The sequence below is a fragment of the Fusarium pseudograminearum genome, chromosome 3, assembly GCF_000303195.2.
Source record: "Fusarium pseudograminearum CS3096 chromosome 3, whole genome shotgun sequence".
In the NCBI taxonomy this organism is placed as follows: Eukaryota; Fungi; Ascomycota; class Sordariomycetes; order Hypocreales; family Nectriaceae; genus Fusarium; species Fusarium pseudograminearum.
Window position 1 is genome coordinate 4,135,142 of NC_031953.1, and position 23,104 is coordinate 4,158,245.

At 49.3% G+C, this 23,104-nt stretch overlaps 7 protein-coding genes across 7 annotated transcripts, besides 1 other annotated feature; 4 read left to right on the forward strand and 3 right to left on the reverse strand.

Moving 5' to 3' along the window:
- Positions 1-609: 609 nt before the first annotated feature.
- Positions 610-1,807, forward strand: FPSE_02938 (uncharacterized protein; the record flags this gene model as incomplete). Its single annotated transcript, XM_009256057.1, has 3 exons — positions 610-730; positions 857-1,419; positions 1,475-1,807. The coding sequence occupies 3 exons, from the start codon at positions 610-612 to the stop codon at positions 1,805-1,807; spliced, it is 1,017 nt and encodes a 338-aa protein (XP_009254332.1).
- Positions 1,808-3,384: 1,577 nt separating this feature from the next.
- FPSE_02937 (uncharacterized protein) lies at positions 3,385-5,235 on the forward strand (the record flags this gene model as incomplete). The annotated part of the gene is made up of 2 exons (XM_009256056.1): positions 3,385-4,096; positions 4,160-5,235. 2 exons carry the CDS (start codon positions 3,385-3,387, stop codon positions 5,233-5,235), a joined length of 1,788 nt encoding a protein of 595 aa, XP_009254331.1.
- A 2,730-nt stretch (positions 5,236-7,965) lies between these two features.
- Positions 7,966-9,477, forward strand: FPSE_02936 (uncharacterized protein; the record flags this gene model as incomplete). Its single annotated transcript, XM_009256055.1, has 2 exons — positions 7,966-8,250; positions 8,308-9,477. 2 exons carry the CDS (start codon positions 7,966-7,968, stop codon positions 9,475-9,477), a joined length of 1,455 nt encoding a protein of 484 aa, XP_009254330.1.
- Positions 9,478-9,862: 385 nt separating this feature from the next.
- FPSE_02935 (uncharacterized protein) lies at positions 9,863-10,243 on the reverse strand (the record flags this gene model as incomplete). Its single annotated transcript, XM_009256054.1, has 1 exon — positions 9,863-10,243. One exon carries the CDS (start codon positions 10,241-10,243, stop codon positions 9,863-9,865), a length of 381 nt encoding a protein of 126 aa, XP_009254329.1.
- Positions 10,244-11,672: 1,429 nt separating this feature from the next.
- Positions 11,673-13,509, reverse strand: FPSE_02934 (uncharacterized protein; the record flags this gene model as incomplete). The annotated part of the gene is made up of 2 exons (XM_009256053.1): positions 11,673-12,701; positions 13,069-13,509. The coding sequence occupies 2 exons, from the start codon at positions 13,507-13,509 to the stop codon at positions 11,673-11,675; spliced, it is 1,470 nt and encodes a 489-aa protein (XP_009254328.1).
- Positions 13,510-14,958: 1,449 nt separating this feature from the next.
- Positions 14,959-14,988: a microsatellite.
- Positions 14,989-17,007: 2,019 nt separating this feature from the next.
- On the forward strand, positions 17,008-20,180 carry FPSE_02933 (uncharacterized protein; the record flags this gene model as incomplete). Its single annotated transcript, XM_009256052.1, has 3 exons — positions 17,008-17,442; positions 17,501-19,029; positions 19,853-20,180. The coding sequence occupies 3 exons, from the start codon at positions 17,008-17,010 to the stop codon at positions 20,178-20,180; spliced, it is 2,292 nt and encodes a 763-aa protein (XP_009254327.1).
- Positions 20,181-20,642: 462 nt separating this feature from the next.
- On the reverse strand, positions 20,643-22,736 carry FPSE_02932 (uncharacterized protein; the record flags this gene model as incomplete). Its single annotated transcript, XM_009256051.1, has 5 exons — positions 20,643-20,815; positions 20,870-20,985; positions 21,033-21,304; positions 21,401-21,712; positions 22,332-22,736. The coding sequence occupies 5 exons, from the start codon at positions 22,734-22,736 to the stop codon at positions 20,643-20,645; spliced, it is 1,278 nt and encodes a 425-aa protein (XP_009254326.1).
- Between the last annotated feature and the right edge of the window lie 368 nt (positions 22,737-23,104).

Below are 23,104 nucleotides of genomic sequence, written 5' to 3' on the forward strand. Positions count from 1 at the left end.
CAATCGCAGGCCGAGAAATTGAATCGAGTCAAAGCGAATTGATCGATTCTCGGCTTTGGGTTCGTAAGCGGCCGTTGTCTGACAAGACAAGTTGATCGGTCCGTCGGTTGTTGAACTCGAATTAGAGTCGCGATGATCAAAATGCGCAAGGCTTCAATTCAGATTCCGACCGTCAAAAGTCTGATGGCCTGGTCCTTTCCCCAAAGTGCCGGCGGGCCAATCACCAGCTATCCCGCGCACTGACCCGTTTCAACCAATGAAGAGCTCCAAACGCGCTTTCCCCCTTTCTTTCGGACCCTGGACTACTCCCTGCTCCCTGACACCTCCCTTCCAGTACGGAAATTGTTTGCTAAGGTGGCAGGAGCAGCAGCCCAGTGCCCGAAAAGTTCCCCCTAGCATCTCGTCGTGTTCAAGCCTCTCCTAAACCTCCAACTTCCACAGCTTCGCTACATCTTCAGGCGTCACTTTGACTTTGTGTGCTCGACTTGTTCTTTGTTGCTTCGAGTCCAGTCCTTCTTTCTTTCTTGGAATATCTTTTGACATTCCCAAGCTTCAACTTCAGCTCTTATCTACCTGCTTAATTTAACAAGTGTCGCCGATTTATTCAAGATGGCCGCCGCTCCTCCCAACACTATTTACCCCGAGAGCCATGTCGGTTTCGACAGCATCACTTCTCAGATTGAGAAGAAGCTCTTGAAGCGTGGTTTCCAGTTCAACGTCATCTGCGTTGGTAAGTACCGGCACAACTCCCATCTCAATTGCGCCCCTGGTACATCTACCATGGTGTGATGATGACCCGGTAGTCTGTATATATCTACAATCATGTTCGTGTGCTAATTTGCCTTGCGCATTGTAGGTCAGACTGGTATGGGCAAGTCAACGCTCATCAACACCATCTTCGCTTCTCACCTGATCGACTCCAAGGGTCGCTTCCAACCCGACGAGCCCATCCGCCAGACCACCGAGATCCAGGCCGTTTCTCACAACATTGAGGAGAACGGTGTCCGACTTCGACTCAACATTGTCGATACCCCCGGCTACGGTGATCTTGTCAACAACGACCGCTGTTGGGACCCCATCGTCAAGTACATCAAGGATCAGCACTCCGCGTACTTGCGCAAGGAGCTCACTGCACAGCGAGAGCGCTACATCCAGGATACCCGTATCCACTGCTGTCTCTTCTTCATCCAGCCATCAGGCCACTCTCTCAAGCCCATCGATATTGTCGTCCTGAAGAAGCTTTCCGACGTTGTCAACGTGGTGCCTGTCATCGCCAAGGCCGACACCCTGACTGTTGAGGAGCGCCAGGAGTTTAAGGAGCGCATCAAGGAGGAGTTTGCCTTCCACAACCTCAAGATGTACCCCTACGACAACGATGAGTTCGATGACGAGGAGCGTGCTTTGAACGGCCAGATCAAGGTAGGCCTATGATATTTGACTTGAAACTGATAGCACGAATGTTAACGTATAGCAGAACCTCGTTCCCTTCGCCGTTGTCGGATCCGAGAAGTCGATCATCGTCAACGGTAAGCAGGTTCGCGGCCGCCAGAACCGATGGGGTGTCATCAACGTCGAGGACGAGACTCACTGTGAATTCGTCTACCTACGAGACTTCCTCCTCCGAACCCACCTCCAGGACCTCATCGAGACCACCTCTCAGATCCACTACGAGACCTTCCGTGCCAAGCAACTGCTTGCCCTCAAGGAAAGCAGTGCTCACGGTGGTGCTAGCAGCCGACCCATCAGCCCTGCCGCCGACCGCGAGCTCAGCCGAAACTCGCAACGAATGACGATGAACGGCTACTAAGCTGAATTTGTGTTTGAAGTTGTGCTGGCAATGGAGCGACGGCGTCTCGGGGCAGCTCGATAGCCCGCATTTGTTACGACAATCCACATATTTCACGGCCTGGTGTAGAGCAACCCAAAAGTAATTGCTTTTTGGGAGGTTCCTTGGTAGGCTTGACCACAGCGAACCCCCGAAGGCCTTACATCGTTTCGATGACATCGGCATGCGAGCAAGGACGAGAGCAACATTCCTGAGGTGTAGACCAGACAAGAGGTGGGAACTGGTCCATTGAGGTCCAGATACCCGTTTTCCTGGTTACATGCCTCGGGAACTGCCTGCTAGTCAGTCCGTATCGAAGCTGTACACGACTTTCTTCTTTTTCTTTCAGTGTTACCCTGGAGAACTATTTGGCCTTTTTTTATGCTTTAATAAGACCGATTACCCCATACTCTAATCTGGAGTTAGTTTCGTTGCCTACATAGTGTATCAATTTGATTGGAGTTTCTGACGTACTTGATTTGTTGCACATGCGGTTGGAGGAAGTCTTTTCCTTATCGTTGTCATCGTGATGTTGATTAAGAATGCGTGTTGAGATATACTGACAGGCGGGCAGTATGGCTCTAGTTGCACATGGGTATCCCCAATGGTTCATGTCTATTGTGAAATAATGATGAAGGCCTTTTCGGAAAGTCGTACATCGCCAGCTGCCACAGGACTGTATGAGTTAGGAATTGGATATTTTGGTATAGGGTAGTTCAGATGCAACATTTGTTGACTTGGCTAACTGATACATGAGCTCTGGACGTGTGATTGAGGAGTATTCAAATTATATGACACAGAGGTTTACTGTAGAGTTGATTATGATTTCCTATAAATGATAAGACTTGAAAACTTATACTTTGTGGAATAGTTAAGGCCAATAGAAAAAGATTCCCTCTGTTGTGGTGGCAGGTTATGTAGTTGAAAGCGCTCTTTCGAATTGACAGATATAAAAGAAGGTTTTAAAGCTGCTAGACCTTTCCCCTGTCTAGTTTCTTTTTAGAATCCAGCTTATATTATGCCAAGACATCAATTGGTAAGATTCGATTCAGGATAGAAAGATTCTTGGCGACATTCCGAGTGATACCTTGGCTTGAGACATCTCGTGTTGGGGTCAATTTGGAGAATCAGACTCAAATCAAAGCCAACCTGGAACTGAAATATCTGGAATGACGATTGCCCTTTGCTTTGCTTCAGATTTGTTACTATTAATCGTGGAGCTGAACCGTTAGTCAGACAAAGGTAAAGATTCAGCTCTCAAGTATTGGCTATTATGGACTAAAACATCACCCCTTGAGGTCGAAACCTACCTCGCTCCAATTCCATAACATTCCTAATCCTAGGTATCGTGAGAAGGCCTGGACCGGCCTCAAGATTTTACCTTGGTTTTCTAAGCTTCACCCTGGACGCTCAGATATCTATCTGATCACACTATAAATATCTTCAAGATTAACACATACCTGTGCTTCCAGCCTCGCATTGCGCCCTGGACTTAAATAGTTGTAATTCCTCACCTAAGTTGTGATTTTACGAAGCCCAAACTCTATCAATCTCGCAACATGGTCAAATCCGGATTTGTCTCTATTTTACTGGGAAGTATAGCCCTTCCAGCAGTTGCCTTTGATGACTTGGAAGAAATGCCCGAGTCTTGGTGTTTGACCTACCTATCGACTTACCTTGTTACTATATCGGCCGCTGCAAGCTCACCTACAAAGGGCCAATTTCCCAGCATTGAGTCTTCTGCACGCTCAGATGCTTCTATTGTTTTCAATCCCTCGTCATTAATCTTCCCAGAAGAAACTTCTTTCGCAACAATTATGACAACAATAGCGATTGAATCAGCCCCTCCCTCCTCGACTACGAATCCCAGTACTGAAAGCGAACCCATTGTCCTCCGAATTGTTCGTAAGGCGCCCGACAACAATCGCATGCAAAGAAGAGATGTAGGAGGGTTTATTGGTACTCCATCCGAGATTTGTGACAATGCAGAAGAGTTCCGCTTGGTTGGTGCACAACTCGTAGCTGGCAACGCCCCCATATACTTCAATGGAGAAGACTATAAAGTATTTGGCGCCGGGAATGGAGAGGTTCCTAGTGGTGCCGTTACTAGAACCTTTTTCCGTGATGGTGGAATTCTTCGATTCCAAAACTCTCGGATTGTTCCCAATGGCGAGGCCGGCTTTTGCCAGACCCCTTCAGATGGCCAGGTTTACATAACCTTTTCTTCTCAACCCGCTGGGTGTATTCCAGTCAATCTTTCTGTTATTGGAGGTATACGAATCCTTACCTTAGTAGCTACCTTTACTATTTACGCAAGGCTGATCTGTCTGATAGTCCAGGATTGCCAAAACGGAGTTGAAAGTTCAAGCGTGATCGCTACTAATAGTGAGGCCGAACAGATCCCATCTGTTTCATCTTCTGGACCGATCATCTCCGCCTCCTCATCCTCCGAAAGCATTACTCCAGAGATCACAACGCGCCCTGCAGCGGCTGTGACAACACAGCCAAATGGAGTTGTAACTACACACAACCCCATTATAGTGTCCAACCCATCAAGCACCTTCCAGTGGTCAAACATCTCGTCTTCTTTCGAGCCACCGCCGAGGACTTCAAAGTCCTCCCTCATTCATTTCAGTCCTTCCATTTTCACATCTGGTTCAAGTACCTCGGTAGAAGCAGACTCCAGCACTGAGGTTATTAAGCCAGAGTCCTCCACCACTGAAGGGCTGACCTCGACTGATGCTCTGCCAGCCTCTGAGATTGGGACATCAACCGAGGAAACCAGTACCGAGGTTATTGAACCAGAGTCCTCCACCACTGAAGGGTTGACCTCGACTGATGCTCTGCCAACTTCTGAGATTGAGACATCAACCGAGGAAACCAGCACCGCAGATCTTGAACCCACAACTGAAACCGCAAGCATCGAAACTACTACTACTGACTTAACAACATTTCCTACTACCCAAGAAACAGCAACAACAGAAGTAACTACAACCCAGGAAACAACAAAAGACACTACAACTGCAGAGACGATAGTCACTACTACTGAGGGACTGACAGAAAACCCCACCAGCACCATTCTTACTTCTGCTCTCGACTCAACAACAGAGACCACTACCGAAGCAGCTACGACAACCACTACGGAATCCTTCGCGCAAATAGTGTGCCCTTCCAACCCTCAACAGTGCATCTCTACCTTCCAGATTCAGTGTGATACTGTCATCGGAGGCATTCCTCTATCTTCTGGCTCCAGCACTTTAGATGAGTGTTCTCAAGCCTGTTTTAGAGATCCATCTTGTGTTATCTTTACTCATTCCGGAACCCAATGTTTCTCAACTTCTGACCCCTCAAACAATGCAGGATCATTTGCACTTCAAGGCTGGACTAGTGGTATCAGGGGAAATTGTTAAGTAACCTTGGGAATTTCTATACTTGGATGGTTTCAGTTGAAGTATGAATTGGAATGTTTTCACATTGAATGACTTAGGATACTTTATCTGGGGAAATGATCCAGCAACGAAGTGTACATACTGGAGGGGAAGCTTTTTTAGATGGCTGAGATATCTGAGTATGAGACTGACAAATGAGGCGATGTTAATCTGGTCATGGCTGCAAAAATTTATTGGCTGAACGATGGCTGATATGTATTTGTACTTGATTTCCATTTTTACAGTATGGAATCGATCTGGATATTTACTGAAAAATGGAAACATAGTGACGTATCCGGAAATAACACCAGATTTTGAACTTATCGCTAACCAGAGCCATGAAGCAACAGCGTTTCTACATCGAAGCAGACTACTATGTACAACAAGAAAAAGCTCGTGAGTTGCGACCCCTGCCAACATATCCCAACATCCAAGTTTCAGAGGACTACGCTATGAAGCACTTAGTTTTAGTTATGGGGCAGTTCCCGCATCGTGGGGAGCAATAGCCCGTGCTCATTTAGGAGAGCGTAAAGTATCCAATATCGAAAACAATCATGTACATAGTAGGCAGAGAAGAGGAGGGATTCAAGAGAGCACTAAAGTCGAGAACAGATCATTAGTTGAGACGGGTTATCCTGCATTTGCATGACTGGTGGGTGATTGAATGTTTTGAACTGTTGTACTTGGTCAGGTGCTGCTACAATTGTCTTTTGATACCAGACACCCTTTTGCGAAAATGGTCGCATTTGTTGCATATGTCAACCGTCAAGAGACGATCCTTGTTATACTATTGGCTGTATAATGTTGTAGTATTGTTTTTTTTTACTGTTAAGCTCGTATCTCTGAAAAGATCGAATGAGTACTACATTCATACATTCATACTATTGGCTGCTGGAGCCCATTCGCAAAGCGCCAGAGAGTACTCTGTACATACCAGCGGGTAATGATTGCGACTACCTATCCGTATAAGTATTGGCTTTGATTTAATTGTCTCGGCTGCAAACAACGGGGATGTTTATGAACCAAGCCTCGGTATAATACCTTGGCTTCAAGACCAAGTCACTATGCAAAGAGTAAAGATCGCTTGCCCCCTTCACCGATGCTTGACACGATGGCATTCTGGTGTTGATGCCAAGAAATGCGTGCTTTACAGAAACTGTCAGTAATTTCAAACTTCTGACTCGAGATTGCGGTGGATAGGCGTTGCAAGGGTCTCTGTACGAAACGTGGTGGGACCTTGTCATGGACTTCTTTAACCGGGCAGTCGCTTGTCATTCATCAACAGTGAATGGTCAACCTAGCCTGGATCTGAACATGGCGTTTAAGTGGCTTGGACGAATAAACATTCGCCAATTGAGTTTATCGCTTTCTTGGAATATCCAGGTTTGGCTTTCTGATACAGCGCTTTTCTTTTCTCAGCCACTTCTTCACAAGTGTCAAACGTTTTCTGTCCACTCATTCCCATAGATCCGTTTTGGAGACCCCATTCTCATCGTCTAGATGACCGATTCTAAGCTGCAAACGGTAAAGCGAATTTCTTACTGCCAAGTGCTTTCTCTGACCCTGGCAACCGACTGGACTAGGTTCACGACCCATGGCAACCAGGGTACTGTAATAAGTGTAATTCTGTACATTTTGCCAGTTTGGGAAAGAGGAACGGCTGAAGAGAGATGGAGAGGGAAAAACAGATTGTAAGTATTGAAGAAGATACTATGTCTACCTACCTACCTTAGTACCTAGGTACCTACTCTGTATGCGTTGTGGATTATTTCAACATCTACCAGATACACATGTACCTCGTATAAGACATACTCCCACACCTCTTGGCTCAAAGCTTGGCTTCTGCCGGAACTTGGTTTTGTATATGCTAAAACCGAAATGCCATGGCCGGATGCCCGATAGTGGTGTAATAGACTGAAAGCGGTCCAGAGCCAGGCCTGGGTCTGGGCTCACCTCATCTATCATCCCTATCTCGTAGATGGTTGTCTTGTGTTGATGAAGTCCCCTTTCTATCCTGGCTTGGCCTCTCGGTATTCTTTCTTAATTGAGCCGCCCTGCTAATACTGCCTGCCTGCCGTCGCATTGCACCTGCCCGTCTCTGTTTGGTTTGCTGTTTGCTGGTGGCACTCGACGGACCTTCCTTCACCTCCACTGCGCGGCGTAATTTGATCGATCCATCACTGCAAGGCGCTGCCGGGCAGTTATTCACCTTCCCGCTTCTATTCCCACTTTCACTTCCACTCCCACTCCCACTCTTCTTCCTCCACATTTGCTCCTTCTCCTTCTTCCAACTCCATTCATTCTTTCTTCGCTAGATAATTCATTCGTCATTGACCAAACTGTGGTCCGCTCGCTTCTTATCGTTCTTTCCAACTGTATCCGAGCTCACCTGGCGCAAAGACTACATCTTGCTCATCTTTGACCTTTGCTCTCTTCTTCCCAACAACATCGTCAACAACAACAGCAAACCACGCACTCTCTGTTGTAAACCGACCCGATCTTGTCTGGCTTTCTGAAACGTCAAGCGACACACAACACACGTTGTCTCGTTTTTTTTTGGGAGAGTATCACATTAAAAGATTTAGTAACACATTACCGTCATGCTTGTATGTACTCCCCCCCGCCGCGCCACAGCATCTTCATGTGCATGGCGCATTGCTTCTTGTTACACCACAGATTTATTGACATGCACTCTAGATCAACGCCGCTCTCATGGCCCTTGGGGCCGCGGTCGTGGGCGCCGTTCCTCCTCTGGAAATCCAGGGAACTGACTTTGTCAACCCCGAAACTGGCAACAAGTTCCAGATTGTTGGTATGGCCTACCAACCTGGAGGCAGTGCCGGTTACGACCCTGCCACGGGAAAGGACCCTTTGAGCAACAAGGATAAGTGTATGCGAGATGCTGCTCTCATGCAGATTCTTGGTATCAACGCCATCCGCGTCTATAACCTTGACCCCAATGTCAACCACGATGAGTGTGCCAGTATCTTCAATGCTGTGAGTAACTTCGTGAGCATACTGCAACACTCTGCTAACACCTTACTTCTCTTATAGGCTGGCATGTATATGATGATTGATGTCAACTCTCCTTTGCCCCACGAGTCCCTGCACTCCTTGGCACCATGGGAGAGCTATCACGCCGATTACCTCAACCGCACCTTTGCCATTGTTGAAGCTTTCGGAAACTACCCCAACACTCTGCTCTTCTTCGCCGCAAACGAGGTCATCAACGACGAGAAGACGGCTGAAGATGCCCCTCAGTACATTCGTGCTCTGACCCGTGACCTCAAAAACTACGTCAAGAACAACTTGAAGCGCAAGATTCCTATCGGGTATTCTGCCGCTGATGTCCGGGAGGTTCTGTGGGACACCTGGAACTATTTGCAGTGCTCTGACCCTGAAGACGAGGGTGACATGAGCCGTGCTGATCTTTTCGCCCTCAACTCGTACTCATGGTGTGGCCCTGAAGCTACTTATGAAACTTCTTCATACAACGACCTCGTCGCCGGTTTTGAATCATCGTCCGTTCCCATTTTCTTCAGTGAATATGGTTGCATCGAGCCCGCGCCACGCTACTGGAACGAAACACAAGCCATCTATGGCAAGCAGATGAGCTCTGTCTTTTCTGGTGGCGTTGTTTACGAGTATACAGAGGAGGAAAACAACTACGGTCTTGTCAAGATTGATGATGACAAGGTTCACATCCTCGGCGACTTCAACCGTCTCAAGAACCAGTTTGCTAGAATCAAATGGGAGTCGGTGCAGTCAAACCCTGCAGGCAAGAACTCCTCTGCCAAGGCCCCAGAGTGCAAGTCCAGCCTCATCAAGGACAGCAATTTCGACAGCAACTTCACCATTCCTGACGTCCCTCCTAAGGCACAGGGCCTGATTGATAATGGCATCAAGAACAAGCCTAGCGGAAAGATTGTCAAAATATCAGACTGGAATGTCAAGCTTGATGTTATGAACGCTGATGGTAGTGCTATGAAGAACCTCAAGGTGGTCCCTCTCAAGGACGACGAGTCTAATGCGTCTGGTAACAACGACGCCGACACTGGCAGCGAGACCACCGACGATAAGAACAGTACCGACTCCGATAACAAGACTTCTTCCAACAGTGGAGACGCTAAGGACGGTGATGATGATGAGGACGCTGCTGGTCTAAACCGACCTTTGGCTTGGGCAATGGCCTTTCCTTTGGCTGTCATGATGTTTGCGCTATAAGCAACCTGCCTGGAACAGGTGGACGCATATCGGACATGGACAACGTGCAGGATTAATGCTTGGCAGGCGACGTTACGATAGGTTTTGATTTCTTAAAGATGCAAAGAGTATACGATACCACACACTCGCATCATTTGGTGTTTGAGCAACTACTTCTGAGGCTCATGTTTGCTTGAGCCTGCTCATCGGGAGATTCTTTAGACTTCTCAGAGATATGAGCTTATTCTATGAATACACTGTTTATTATTGGTTAATGGACCTTCAAATGATCAATCAAGGGATTGCCACCATTGCATTTCATATGAAATAATATTTGATCTTGGTGGCGAGATTGCCAGCGCTATTGATTCCAAGTCGACCCAAGGCATAGTCCGCTCATTATTGCTTATTTGTTGATTTTCTTGGGTGAAGTCTTAGAAGTCTTGATAGACTTGTCAGTTTCAATTTTGATGGCCTTGTTTTCGCCCGACTTCTGAGCTTGCTGTTCAGATGCTTGTTTCATCCCCCCCAACCTTTTCTCGAATGACATGGGTTTATCCTCCCCAGTGACGGGTGATGTATCCCCGTATTCCTTCTCCCCGGGGTAGTACTGACCCAGACTCCAGCCAGTGTAGATCGTACGGTCGTGGTCCTGTTTGAAAGAGCGGCGGCAGTAGCAGGGGCCGCATCCATCATGTGTGCCAAAGTCACCAGCACGGCAACATCCGATACAGCAACTAGAGCTGTAGTCATCACCATCGTCACCATAATTGGCGTTTTTTGACATCCTGTGATATCAGACGTTGACCCTAGTATTCAGGAGTTGAACACGGTGTGTGTGTGTGTGTGAGATACCCACACTGCAGGATGCGATATGGGTCTGCGGGACAAAGTTCCGAGAGTCGAGAGCTTTGAACAAAGCCAGGTATTCTTGGGTTGGGGATGGATTTGGAAGGCTTCGAGCATGAATGGGATAATCAGAGTGATTCAGGTTTCCAGACGATGACAGGCAAAGAGCAGGTCAAAGACCGTACTGATGCAAGCCCAAGGGTGATGTGTACGTTCCATAGACGCAACGAACACCCGAAAGAGATATGCAAGAGGAGGTCTTTCCTTGAGAAGAATGAAGAGAGGAGATTGCCGATGTGGTTCAACCCAGGGCTCGACTCTTATTATGAGCTCAAGGCACAACCGTGTCTGTTTGAAGGCTGATGGAGAGAACAGTCTAGCTTTTGCAAGCCCCATGCTTGCTTGCCTGCACTCGCCGGCCAATGCGTTTGACGCGGAGTGAATCACTTGGTCGAGGTACCACGTCATGTCCTTGCATCGCTGTGCATCCCCCAGACCCCATGGTATCTGCATTGCGTCAACAAAAAAGACGTCGGCAGTTTTCTCGCAGGGAGTCTGATACGCCATCAGCCTCTGTTTGCTGTCCCCGGAATCCGGGCCTATTGGGTGACGAAAAGAGAGTCATCTGAGACGGGTTCTTGCTGCGTTTGCTCGGTCGATTTGTTTGTACATATCGAACAAGATATGCATGGTCGGAGATCGCAAGAAGGCCTGAGCTTTCGACAATTCTCTATGGACAAGGTCACACGAAGCAAGCATTAGTTCAAAGAGGAAGGAGAGTGCTGTAAGCAGAGTTGCATTGCAGCCATTGGAGTTGAATGGCCGAGACTGACGCTACAGAGGATATATTTCCAAAAAGGAATTGGATTGCAGGGTTGTGTAATCCAAGACTCGACAGATCCGTCGTCGTGAAATGCTATGGTTACTCTGGCGTCGACTATCTAGACGATATCGTATGCTGTGAACCATGATGCCTCAGCTCGCATAAATACAGCGTTGGGGGGTGTATATTGTGAGAGAGAAAAAAACAAAACAAACCTGGGACACGCCTAGAGGCGACAAAGACACTGGCTTGATAGTAACAGTTGACTTCACACAACATTCGTTTTTGGAATAATCACCGGAACAGCTCATCAAATCCATAAGTGTCATCAGATCTATTAGCTTTCTTTCCGTCATAGCTCAAATACTGCCATACACGGCTTGTTCGACCATCATTAGTCCCAAGCCTTAGAAATTGCAACGCACCACATGGTACCCGTTTGTCTATCTTGCAGTACAAAATTTCGTTCAGTACAGGTATCTCATTTCATACCTGCGTCATCTCTTGATACTATACCATCTCCGTGGTAAAGTTTTCATCCCCTTTAAGCTTGGAACTCCTGCGCCTTGCTCTCCTCCCACTTGCCGGGGACCAGAGCCAAGGGCACAATACCGGAGACGTGCATCTCAGGGCCAAAGATCTTGGCATCAAGGCCGAGCTCCTGGGTAGCAGCCTTCATGTTCTTGAGACCCTCCTGGTAGTTGGGACCGGCACGTCGCACCCAGATGGCGGTCTTGTGCTCGATCAGCTTAGGAGCAAAGTCTCGCAGCGCTCGGATGACACCCTTGAAGGTGCTGGCGACGTTGGTGAAGTTGGCGATACCACCACCAATGAAGAGAACCTTGCCCTCTTCGGTCTTGGGAGCGCGGAGGAGAAGGTCAAGCACAGTTCGGGCGTAGTGGTAAGTCTGAGACTCGGTGGGAGCACCAGAGTACTCACCGTAGTTGGCGAGCTCGTCGGCGAAACCAGCAGAGGCAATGGCATCGGCGTAGACAACGGAAGCACCACCACCAGCAACCAGTGTCCAGATGCGGCCCTTGGCGTTAAGGACAGTAAGCTTCAGGGAAGCACCGGTCTTAGCATCGAGGTCGGCGATGTAGGCCTCCTCCTTGGTCAGCTCACGGCCGAAGGGAGCAGGGAACTCCATAGGAGGACCAGCATCGATGCTGATCTTGCCATCGGCGGAAGGAGCAATGTTGGTGAGGCCAAGAGCAGCGGGGGATCGAGCAATAGCCCACTTGACACCACACTCGAAATCGGCAGTCTGGTCGAGCTTGGCAGCGAGATCGAGGAAGTGGACTTCGGCAGAGGTCTTGTCCTCGTTGGGGATAACAACAAGAGGGTTGATCTCGAGGTAGGTGAACTGGCAGTCGACGTAGACGGCATATAGGCGGGTAATGAAGTCAACGAGGACGTTGTGGACACCCTGGGGAACCTTCTTGAGGAGAGTGGCAGCAATCTCCTCGTTGGAGGGGTACTCAGCGAGGTCGACGGGGATCAAGAGCTTCTCAGCCTTGGCGTCAACATCACCGACATCAACACCACCCTCGTGGGTGAAGAGGATCCAGTCGCCCTACAGATAGAAGTATTAGTAACTTGATCTCATCGTTTCGGTAGTTGGGATAGACCGGTGACCCGGTTGTGCACATGGATTGGCGTCGGAAGGGACCGAGAAGACCAGGGGTTGATTCTGAGAGTCCTTTATCGCGGCATCCGTTCGCCCGTTTCGGTACAATAAATGATTTACCGACGAAGGTGCGAACGAGCCCACAATTCAACTCTTGTAGCCGACCAAGGACTACAAGTTGCTGCAAGCCCCTTCGTTCTCAGAAGGATCTCACAGCTGTTTTGTTCTTCTCTAGGGGTTCACCTCGAGAGCCCCCAAAGCCTGCCGGTCCATGGCAATCCAGATACACGGGGGGGATGTCTTTGCAACTTACATCGCGGACTGAGTTGATGTTGATGTAGTACTCAGTGTCTTGGGGATGGGGCACGAAAGGCTCGACGAGGAATTGCCTCAACACACCAGTGGTGTGCTCAACCTGCTGCTCCTTACCGGCTCGCTCAGCAACCCAAGCCTTAGCCTCAGGCCAGGACTTGTTCAGGGCCAGAAGACCGCTCTTTCCTCGTCGCTTGATGAGCTGATCGGGCTTGGCGACGAACTTGGCATCGGGCTGGAGGAGCCAAGGGTAGGTGACCTCAGCCTGGTTCAGGATATCGGCAACGTTGGCATCTTCAGGGAAGTGCAGCGAGGCGAGTCTGCTGGGAGGGTTGTGAGTGGTAGGCGCAGGAAGAGGGCTGGCCTTGATAACGGGAGCGCGGGTGAGGTGGTAGTTGAGGATGGCCTTGCCGTCGGCCTCGAGAATCGACTTGGCGGACATTCTGAATTATGAAGATTTGATGAGGAACGGAGAAAAGGTAAGATGGAATGAGCTGGCGAGTGTCGGCTTATTCCTTTTTGAATCAATTCTGATCGAAGAGAGTTGGTTAGCGGCTGCTTGGTGGGTGTTTCTTCAAAGATGACCAGTGTCGTCTCCCAAGTGTGTAACTGAGTTGCAAGTCGAAACCACAACCGAATTGAGCTGAGCGAATGTTGTGACTTATACAAGCACAAGTCACCGGGCTTAAGTTTCCCAATTGCGACTTGCGACTGATTGCGGCTCGAAGTCGAGAGTTGACGAACAATCGGCGGGGAAAGGAAGAAAGACTCACCACTGCAGACAAGCTCAAGTGGGCTGCGACAATGAAGTTGAAATTGAGGATCGGGAGGGAGAGGGAGAGATTATGACAGAGATGGGGCAAAAAGGAAGAGGAAGAGAAAAGTGATGATTGCTCAAGACTATGAGAGAGGTGAGAATGGAGGAGCAAAAAGAAGCGGGAGTTGGAACCAGACACGAGTGAATAGCTCTTGCTGGCCGAAAAAACCACTGGACGTGAAGGATGGAAGCTCAAGGGGAAGACAGGCAGGTGGGGTCTCAATGGATGGAGGGGTCGGAATGGAAGGAGGGGAGGGGTGACCTGGCGTGGTCTGGCCTGGAGTCCCGTAGCCTGGGGCGAGCGGCGGGCGGGCGGTCAGTGGACGGTACCTGGAGCGACAGGGTCGATCAGCGCGTGGCTGAGGTACCTGGGCCCTGAAAACAAATTTCATTGGGGACGGGAGGAAGGGTTCATCCAAAAAAAGCGATGAGAGCTGGCCATGTACCGGTACATGGCTCATGTCACTCCAAGCTGTTGAGGACCTGGGTGGACCAGGGGGAGGCAAGTCGACGACACGACAACTAACGTTGCCTTGTATCCATTGAGTTACGTACGACAGGCCGATTCAACAGACGTCAATCGAAACAACCACCGCCGAAAACCGCAGCCCGACCGATTTACACGCTCAGACACTATCGCTCCAAACGCAACCCAAACCCAATTCTATACAATCTTCCGAGATTCGACAGCTTCTATCGGGTTTTCGGCCAATTTCTTTTCAAAGTTGTCATTGTGTGCTCGGTTCCTTTTTTGGGGTAACCTACGATATCAACATCATCATCCCTGGTTCAGGTTGGGGGGGGGGCTTCCATCCAATCCATTCGATGAAGTTGGCAATGATTGACTCGGGTTCCGGGGAAGAGCGAAGAGTTGACCTTGCGGTGAGTCCCCATGAGGTAGGTCGGGTGCCTCAATGCTCGGACAGGCCAAGGTGAAGTGCGTGCAGTGCAGTGAAATTGACATTGACATTGAAGACGCCACCCCCGACTTGGCTTGGTCTTGGTCTAGGTACTAACCTACTAGGTAAGCTGTCGTCTTGCCCCTCCATCCCCCTCCAACAAGGTTAGACCCCACTCACCTCACCTCACCTCATCTCATCTCACTGGAGCTTTTCTTATCCCAATCCATTCCACGCTGTTCACTTCGAACCAGCCCACAACTCCCGGTTGGTTGCGGGATCAAGCATCCATATTGTTGCGTCTGTGGCCGATTGTCGGTGGAGAGAGTTTTAAGTCTCAAAAGGCCTTCAGTCCTGGAGTACCTAGGGCCTATCCAGCCAAGGCCTATCCAGCCAAGGCCTACCCAGCTCAGGCCTGCCTGGCCCAGGCTGTCAAGTATCCCCAGGTCTGTGCTATATGGCAATAAGCTACATACCCGTTTGGAACTGCAGAACACCAGTGGAACATCATCCGGAAGACAAGAAAAAAAGTGGCTTCATGCTTACAGATGGTTCCAATGCAGATGTATCAAGGTGCAGAAGGGACAGTTCCATTTCTTTTGCACAGCTTGTACAGTATCAAGCGGTAGGGCTAGCTCTAAGCCAGTTACATCTGCTCAAAGCAAAAGGGTGTCCACTCAACAACGATCAATGCCCTGGAAGAGGTCAGATCTCAACATGATACAGTACAGACCACCACCAACCAACAAGCGTTTGTGTGGTCAGTTCGAACAATAGCTGACTGGTTGTATGTTTCTCTTCCTTCTTGAGCAGGCTTACGGAATTCTGGGTATCGCTGTATCGTCGTACAATGCGGACGGCGTGTGTCCGAATTTACTAGATGCTGGTGATCTTGAAATATCTTCTATCGTAAGCACACTCCTATACGTTGGTTTGGATACACACTGCGAGACCCATTGTTTCAGACAAAAAGAAAGTAAGAATGAGTCTTCCTACGTCTCTTGACTCTCTTCTACCCGAAACAAGATGCGCTGGCCTTTGCGTCCCTGTGACCACTGGCATTCTCTGAATTCACTGGTACATCGTATTGACTTTTGGAACTGAACTGAGCCGCTAATAGACTTCTTGGGCCCATGGTGGGGGGACAAACACCATCAACGCCTCTTGCAAGTGATAGATTGGCACCAGCTTATAACGGCCCCTCACTGGATGTACTGATACTTTGGTGTGGGAGCTCCAGTCTACAAGCTCAATTGCCAGCACAGAAAAAAAAGTCCATGGATTCAACAGATCAACAGAAGGAAAAAAAAAGAGGATCCTGGAACAAGCGACATCCCCAAAGAAAGCACAGGCTTCTTCCCCAACTGGCTGGTAGATCAACGTTCCTATACCATCCCTTGCAGTGCCGAAATATTGACGAGGCCGGACGAGGAATTCCCCAACTTGGCAATTAGGCCTTTCTCTAGAATTAGCATAGCTTTAAAGATATCTAAAACAAATTGTTGATTTTCCAACCGATGAGTGAGGCTGTTTACTCTAAGAAAAAATACCTCCTGGGTTGCGTGAGAAAAGTGGTGCAAGCTTGCAAGGCGGTGGCTAGTGCGATGTACCGGGAGGTGGGCCCCATCTTACAGGGGCAGTGTAAGTGGTGTAGGTACTCGGCCCCCTGTGCCCACCATGTACTGTACCTGAAGTACCTGAAGTACCTGCCCGCTCTTTAACCCCACTAAGTTTTTCTGCCCGGTGTCGGGTGGGAATGGCTTGAAGGATGGGATGTGGATGGGACCTCAAGGCGGCATGGACGACATGGATGACCTTCTGCTACAGCTTTCACACACCTCACAACAGCACAGCAGCCTCAATTGACCCTTGAAAGTCAACCAAAAACCAATTCTAGCTTTCGCACGCCCACCAGACGGTACCTAGAGGTAAACATCCCTCCTGAATTCTCCTGTCCCTCCCCCTCCCCCTCGCCTTCCGTCTTTCCATTTGTCTCATTCAACTGACGGATCACCTCGACCGTCTCTTCTACTCATCTTCAATCCCTTCCTCTTTTCCTCTTCATACCTCCATCTCTCTCCCATACCTAATTCCTTTGAGCCCGCTTCTAGAGAGCTCAGAGCGTTTCCTCTCTTCGCAGTCGCTGATACCTTATTTGGTTCCCCCAGCGCTTCACAACTTCAACTCTCCCACCTCCACCACATCGTCGAGCTCGATATTCACAATGGCTGCCGCTTCCTCTAACAGCCTGTCGGCCAACGACAACATTCAGCGATTCACGGCTTCCAGCCGGCCGTTGAGCCCCCTTCCTGACCACGCTCTCTTCACCGACAAGACGCGATGCCTCGTCTACGGTCTCCAGCCTAGAGCCGTCCAGGGCATGCTCGACTTCGACTTCATCTGCAAGCGATCCAAGCCCTCTGTCGCCGGTATTGTCTACACTTTTGGCGGCCAATTCGTCAGCAAGATGTACTGGGGAACCAGCGAGACTCTGTTGCCCGTCTACCAGCAGGTTGAAAAGGCCATTGAGAAGCACCCTGACGTTGATGTCGTCGTCAACTTCGCTTCTTCCCGAAGTGTCTACAGCTCTACCATGGAGCTTATGGAGTACCCCCAGGTCAAGACCATTGCCATCATTGCCGAGGGTGTCCCTGAGCGAGTAAGTCATTAACAATTGCCGTTTGCGTCGAGCCCAATTGCTAACCATAGTTTCCCAGCGAGCTCGTGAGATCGCCCACGTCGCCAAGAAGAAGGGTGTTACCATCATTGGCCCCGCCACCGTCGGTGGTATCAAGCCCGGCAGCTTCAAGATCGGTAACACTGGTGGTATGATGGACAACATCGTTGCCTCCAAGCTCTACCGCAAGGGTTCTGTTGGTTACGTCTCCAAGTCTGGTGGTATGTCCAACGAGCTCAACAACATCATCTCCCAGAACACCGATGGTGTTTACGAGGGTATTGCCATTGGTGGTGACCGATACCCCGGTACCACTTTCATCGACCATCTTCTGCGATACCAGGCCGATCCCGAGTGCAAGATCCTTGTCTTGCTTGGTGAGGTCGGTGGTGTTGAGGAGTATAAGGTCATCGAGGCCGTCAAGCAGGGCGTCATCACCAAGCCTATTGTCGCCTGGGCCATTGGTACTTGCGCCAGCATGTTCAAGACTGAGGTCCAATTCGGTCACGCTGGTTCTTTCGCCAACTCTCAGCTTGAGACTGCCAAGATGAAGAACGAGCAGATGAAGGAGGCCGGTTTCCACGTCCCTGCCACCTTTGAGGATCTCCCATCCACTCTCAAGAAGGTCTACGATGACCTCGTCTCCCAAGGCACCATCGTTCCCCAGCCCGAGCCCGTTGTTCCCAAGATTCCTCTCGATTACTCTTGGGCCCAGGAGCTTGGTCTCATCCGAAAGCCTGCCGCCTTCATCTCCACCATTTCTGATGACCGTGGTCAGGAGCTTCTCTACGCCGGCATGCCCATCTCCGACGTTTTCAAGGAGGATATCGGCATTGGTGGTGTCATGTCTCTGCTGTGGTTCCGCCGCCGCCTCCCTCCTTACGCCTCCAAGTTCCTCGAGATGGTTCTTATGCTCACTGCCGACCACGGTCCTGCTGTGTCCGGTGCAATGAACACTATCATCACCACCCGTGCCGGGAAGGATCTCATAAGCGCCCTCGTTTCTGGTCTTTTAACAATTGGCAGCCGATTTGGTGGTGCCCTTGACGGTGCTGCTGAGGAGTTTACCCGTGCCTTCGACAAGGGTCTCAGCCCCCGTGATTTCGTCGATAGCATGCGCAAGGCCAACAAGCTCATTCCTGGTATTGGTCACCGTATCAAGTCCCGAAACAACCCCGATCTCCGTGTCGAGCTTGTTAAGGAGTACGTCCTCAACAACTTCCCCAGCCACAAGCTTCTCGACTACGCCCTTGCTGTTGAGACTGTCACCACTTCCAAGAAGGACAACCTCATTCTCAACGTCGACGGTTGCATTGCTGTTTGCTTCGTTGATCTTGTTCGCAACTGCGGTGCTTTCTCTGCTGAGGAGGCTGAGGACTACCTCAAGATGGGTGTTCTCAACGGTCTCTTTGTCCTCGGCCGAAGCATTGGTCTTATTGCCCATTTCCTTGACCAGAAGCGTCTGCGAACTGGACTCTACCGTCATCCCTGGGATGACATCACTTACCTCCTCCCCAACCTTCGGGAGGCTGGTGCCCCTGGTGCTGAGGGTCGCGTTGAGGTTTCTCTGTAAGAAATGGAGAATGATAATGCAATCGGAAAGGGAAGAAATAAGGCGTCGAGCATTTGATGATTTTGTGCCGGCCTGGGCGCGTCGTGAAAAAACGACGGTCCATATGAGAATTCCAATACAATGTAACTAGTGCTGGAGGCCACAAGATGGCACTCCATATTACTCGCTTGATCCTATAGACATGAATGTTGATGTTTGATATGAGACTCTGATTGGCTTATATGTACTTTTACCTTGTGATGCTTGTTATGTTATGATATCTGACTTGGTGAGGTGTGGCATTAGCCAACAATTTTGTGTATTTGTATGTTAGGAGTAAAGTTTTATGTTGATTTATTCGATATACATTTTCTGTAGTCTTTTTAGTTGTCGCTAAGGACACACTTGGGATCCGTTTTAGTCGGTTAGATATTGGTTGGAGGGAGGCTCGGGAACCATCCTGATTATCTCAACGAACAACAATCAATCACTAGCACAACTACCAAGCTGCTGTTAATAAAAAGTAGAAATAACCGACACTACTCAATTCTCAATCGGATTATAACATTCTCGCACTGTCCCAGGTGTTCCATCATGAGTTAAACTTTCAGACAAGGTTGTCACATGACATGATAAGTCCCGGAAGGGTTTAGCGCCTCTGTGGATTTTGACGCCGACCCTGAGCTCATGCTTCGTTGATAGAAGACGACGGACGAGACATGCAAGGCGGACTGTTGTATCTCCCCGGGAAAACATTCTGCGAGCGCAATTACAAGGCTTTGATGGTAAGCTGTCTTCAAACACCCTTTATCAATGGCTCGTTCTCACACACAACCTTAGACCTAGCGCTCCGATTCCTCCTCCGACTGATCAACCACCACCGCAAACCGAACTCCAGACGACAATGTCTTTCTTCCGCATCACTCTCCACCGGTCGGCAATTGGCCTTCCCGAGCGCACACGGGGTGTCCTTGCCGCTCTGGGTCTACGCCGTCGGATGCAAACCGTCTTCCACCCCGTGCACCCGCAGTTCGCCGGTATGATTCTCAAGGTCAAGGAGCTTGTTCGCGTGGAAGAGGTGGACCGCGTGCTGAGCCAGAGAGAAGTCAAGGCTGCGCGGACACCAGATGCTGGATTCTACGTCGAGAAGGCCGTGCCAAGAATGTAAGGGGAGGATACAAATCGATACCAAGAAAAAGAGAAATAGGAATATGTACTATACTGTAATGACCTTTGTACAAAACATGGGACCAGTTGGAAGAAATGATAATAATCATGATCAAGGCAACATTAAAGAAAGCCTACTAAAACAAAGTGCTTGGTTTACTTGATTAATGGGACCTGGATGAATAATACAAATTCCGGTAAACTAAGACCCCGAAACACCAAAAGAATACAATACTAGTTAAAATACATACGGCAAAGGCCTTAATTATCCTGCAACCGCATGCATGACATTGCGTTATCCCAACTATGATACTTTCTACCTCAAAAAAGGGCACAAGAATAAAACATTTCGTTTGCCTTGTAGTGTCATGCTGCAAATCATAACTGCACGGGGTTGATAAGACTGGCTTGTAAGGACCAAGAAGACCAAGGAGAACATAGATCAAGGATTGGTCGGCTGAATCTAGAAGCTGCGAGCCTTGTCGATGTAGTCCTGGGCTGGAGTTTCATACTCATTCGCGAAATAGGTTTCGCAGTTACGTCCCAGCCAGACATTGAACTTGCCAATCTCTTCACGGAGGCGTGATACGGACTGCTGGTCCATATTGGTTTGCGCCAGCAACTCAGGGAGAGATACTATGAAGATCAAGTCAGTCAAGAACCGTTGAAGGAAATCAGGGGTGCTCATACCTATCAGTCGAGCCAGGTGCTCAGCGCCGTAAACGTCACAGACGTTGGTGTACTCGAGGTCAGACTCGGTGTTTTCCCACAATTTCTTCATTTCCATATACTGGTGACGTTCAAAGCTGGTCATGGTTAAGATTGACTCGGATTCGCCAAGAATCAGACTTACCGGTAGAGTAGGATCCTGCTAAGAGCCTTCTCGAAGTACTCGCGAAGACCTGCTACGACCTCTTCCAAGATATCCATGCTGGATGATCCCTCCTCTCGGTGAGGGCGCTCATGGGCAAGGTAGTCTTCAAAAATCTTGGCGACTGGCTTGGAGTGAGGCAGAGGGACCAGCTGGTTGTTCTTGGTAATGTTCTCCCAATCATCGACCAGCATGGCTTGGATGTGATCGGGAACCGGTAGGTTGATCATGGGCTTGTTATGGAAAGAATCCTCCTGTAAAGAAGTTAGCATCTGATGGCCATGGCCAGTGGGAAACAACAGCTATTGCAAACGAGAAGGAAATGAAAGGTGCTCAGGGGAAGCATCTACCATCTCAAGTTGGTCAGGCTGGTCAAATGAGCGCCGCTTGGGCTTAGTGGCATGCTTGGAAGGCTTTGAGTGCTTGCGACGAGGCTGCTTAGGCTCGGCTTTAACGGACAGGGGCGCAGTGTATCGGTCATCCTGAACGAGCTTCCCAGAATCGGTCACATAGCGGTGGTTCTCGGAAGGGTGTGCCGTGAGGAGGTCCTTGGGCTCTTTGATGCTTCCGAATCTGAGCTTCCGAGACGACTTGCCAGGATCGACAGACTCGCTAGGCTGGGCCTCCTCGGTACCGCCCCTGACGTTTGAGATGGGAAAGCCCTGCGAGGCAGAGGATGTGCCAGGGGGGAGCATTATGTCGCGGTGTTGTTTGGAGACAAGATGTAGATATCGGTAGGGAAGGGGAGAGTGTCGACGAGGAAGAAATGTAAAGTTGCGAGGTTGACGGAAAGGGCACAGTAAATATCAACTGCGGGGGGTTGTAGTGTAGGATGCAGAAATATGGCTGGCGAGGTGGCAGCTTTCGATGTTGGAAGAAGGGTGACAGTGACAGGTAATAATGTAAATACAGGGGAAGAGTGCCAGAGCTGCAGAACAGGTAGGTAGGTTGTAGGTCAGTGCTGGATGCTGAATCACAAACAATCGTCCCTGGAGGTTTGGAAATTGCCCGCTCTATCTGAGCATATAAAAAGCAAAAGACCGTGGTAAAGCATTTTGATCGCTTCGACTATAAGGAGAAATTGGGGGATAGTGTAGTAAAGCGCAGATGGTCTGGTCCTGAAGAGCCTCAACGCAACCAACCAACTCGGCTTTCACTTCTCTTACGTGATACAGCCCAGAACTTTCTGGGAACAACACTCTTATAAAACGAAAAGGGCGGTCGAGCAAAGGAAACATGGTAATGAGTTATGGCAGAACAAAGATGAAAAGAGTGTCTTACCTGTTCAAGTTCCCAATCTTTTCCTCGCCTACCTCCCCTGCCTCCCTGAACAGTGGCCGAGCCTGATCGTTCTTCGCTAACTCTGGCCGACTCAGCACCACTCCGGAGACCTTTCTTGGGCGGCTTTGTGCTCCTTTGGATGTTATGCTTCAGTTGCGCATGAAGCTGTGCTGCCAGCTCCTTGTGTTCGTCGTCAAAAGGCCGGATGCGGTCAACCAAGACCCAATCGTCCCAAGTGTTCTTCCACCCCTTGTAGTGGACTTTATACTTGTACCCATCACTGGGTTTCTCACCTTGCTGGACGTCCATGATCTTGGCCTCATAGAGCATATCCATATGGAAACATAGCACTTTTTCATCCTTGCTGAAAGGCGGAGGCGCCGGTTGTTGACGCGCAGGAGCCATGATGATGTTGGTTGTGGTTGTGGTTGTGATGTGATTGTTGAGTGTTGAAAGAGAAGAGAAGAGTCGAAGTTAACAGAAAGGGATGTCAACTAAGCACGGATGCCTTTTTTTTTTTTTTAAATATGTATGCGGGTATGCTTTGCCCTGCTGAGTTTAAAAGAACAACTCTGATGAGTGCTGGCAACAGTTCAACTCTGAGGTTAATGAACAAGATGAGATGAGAATGAGTCCAATAGGTTGATACATGGAGTACAGTCTAGTTTTGCATCAACAATTACGGCAAGGTTCATACGGATACGGGTAGGTACACAATTTAGGCACTTTTAGTGTAGGTAGGTCGCGTTAATGAGGGAACAGGGGGGTAGTGT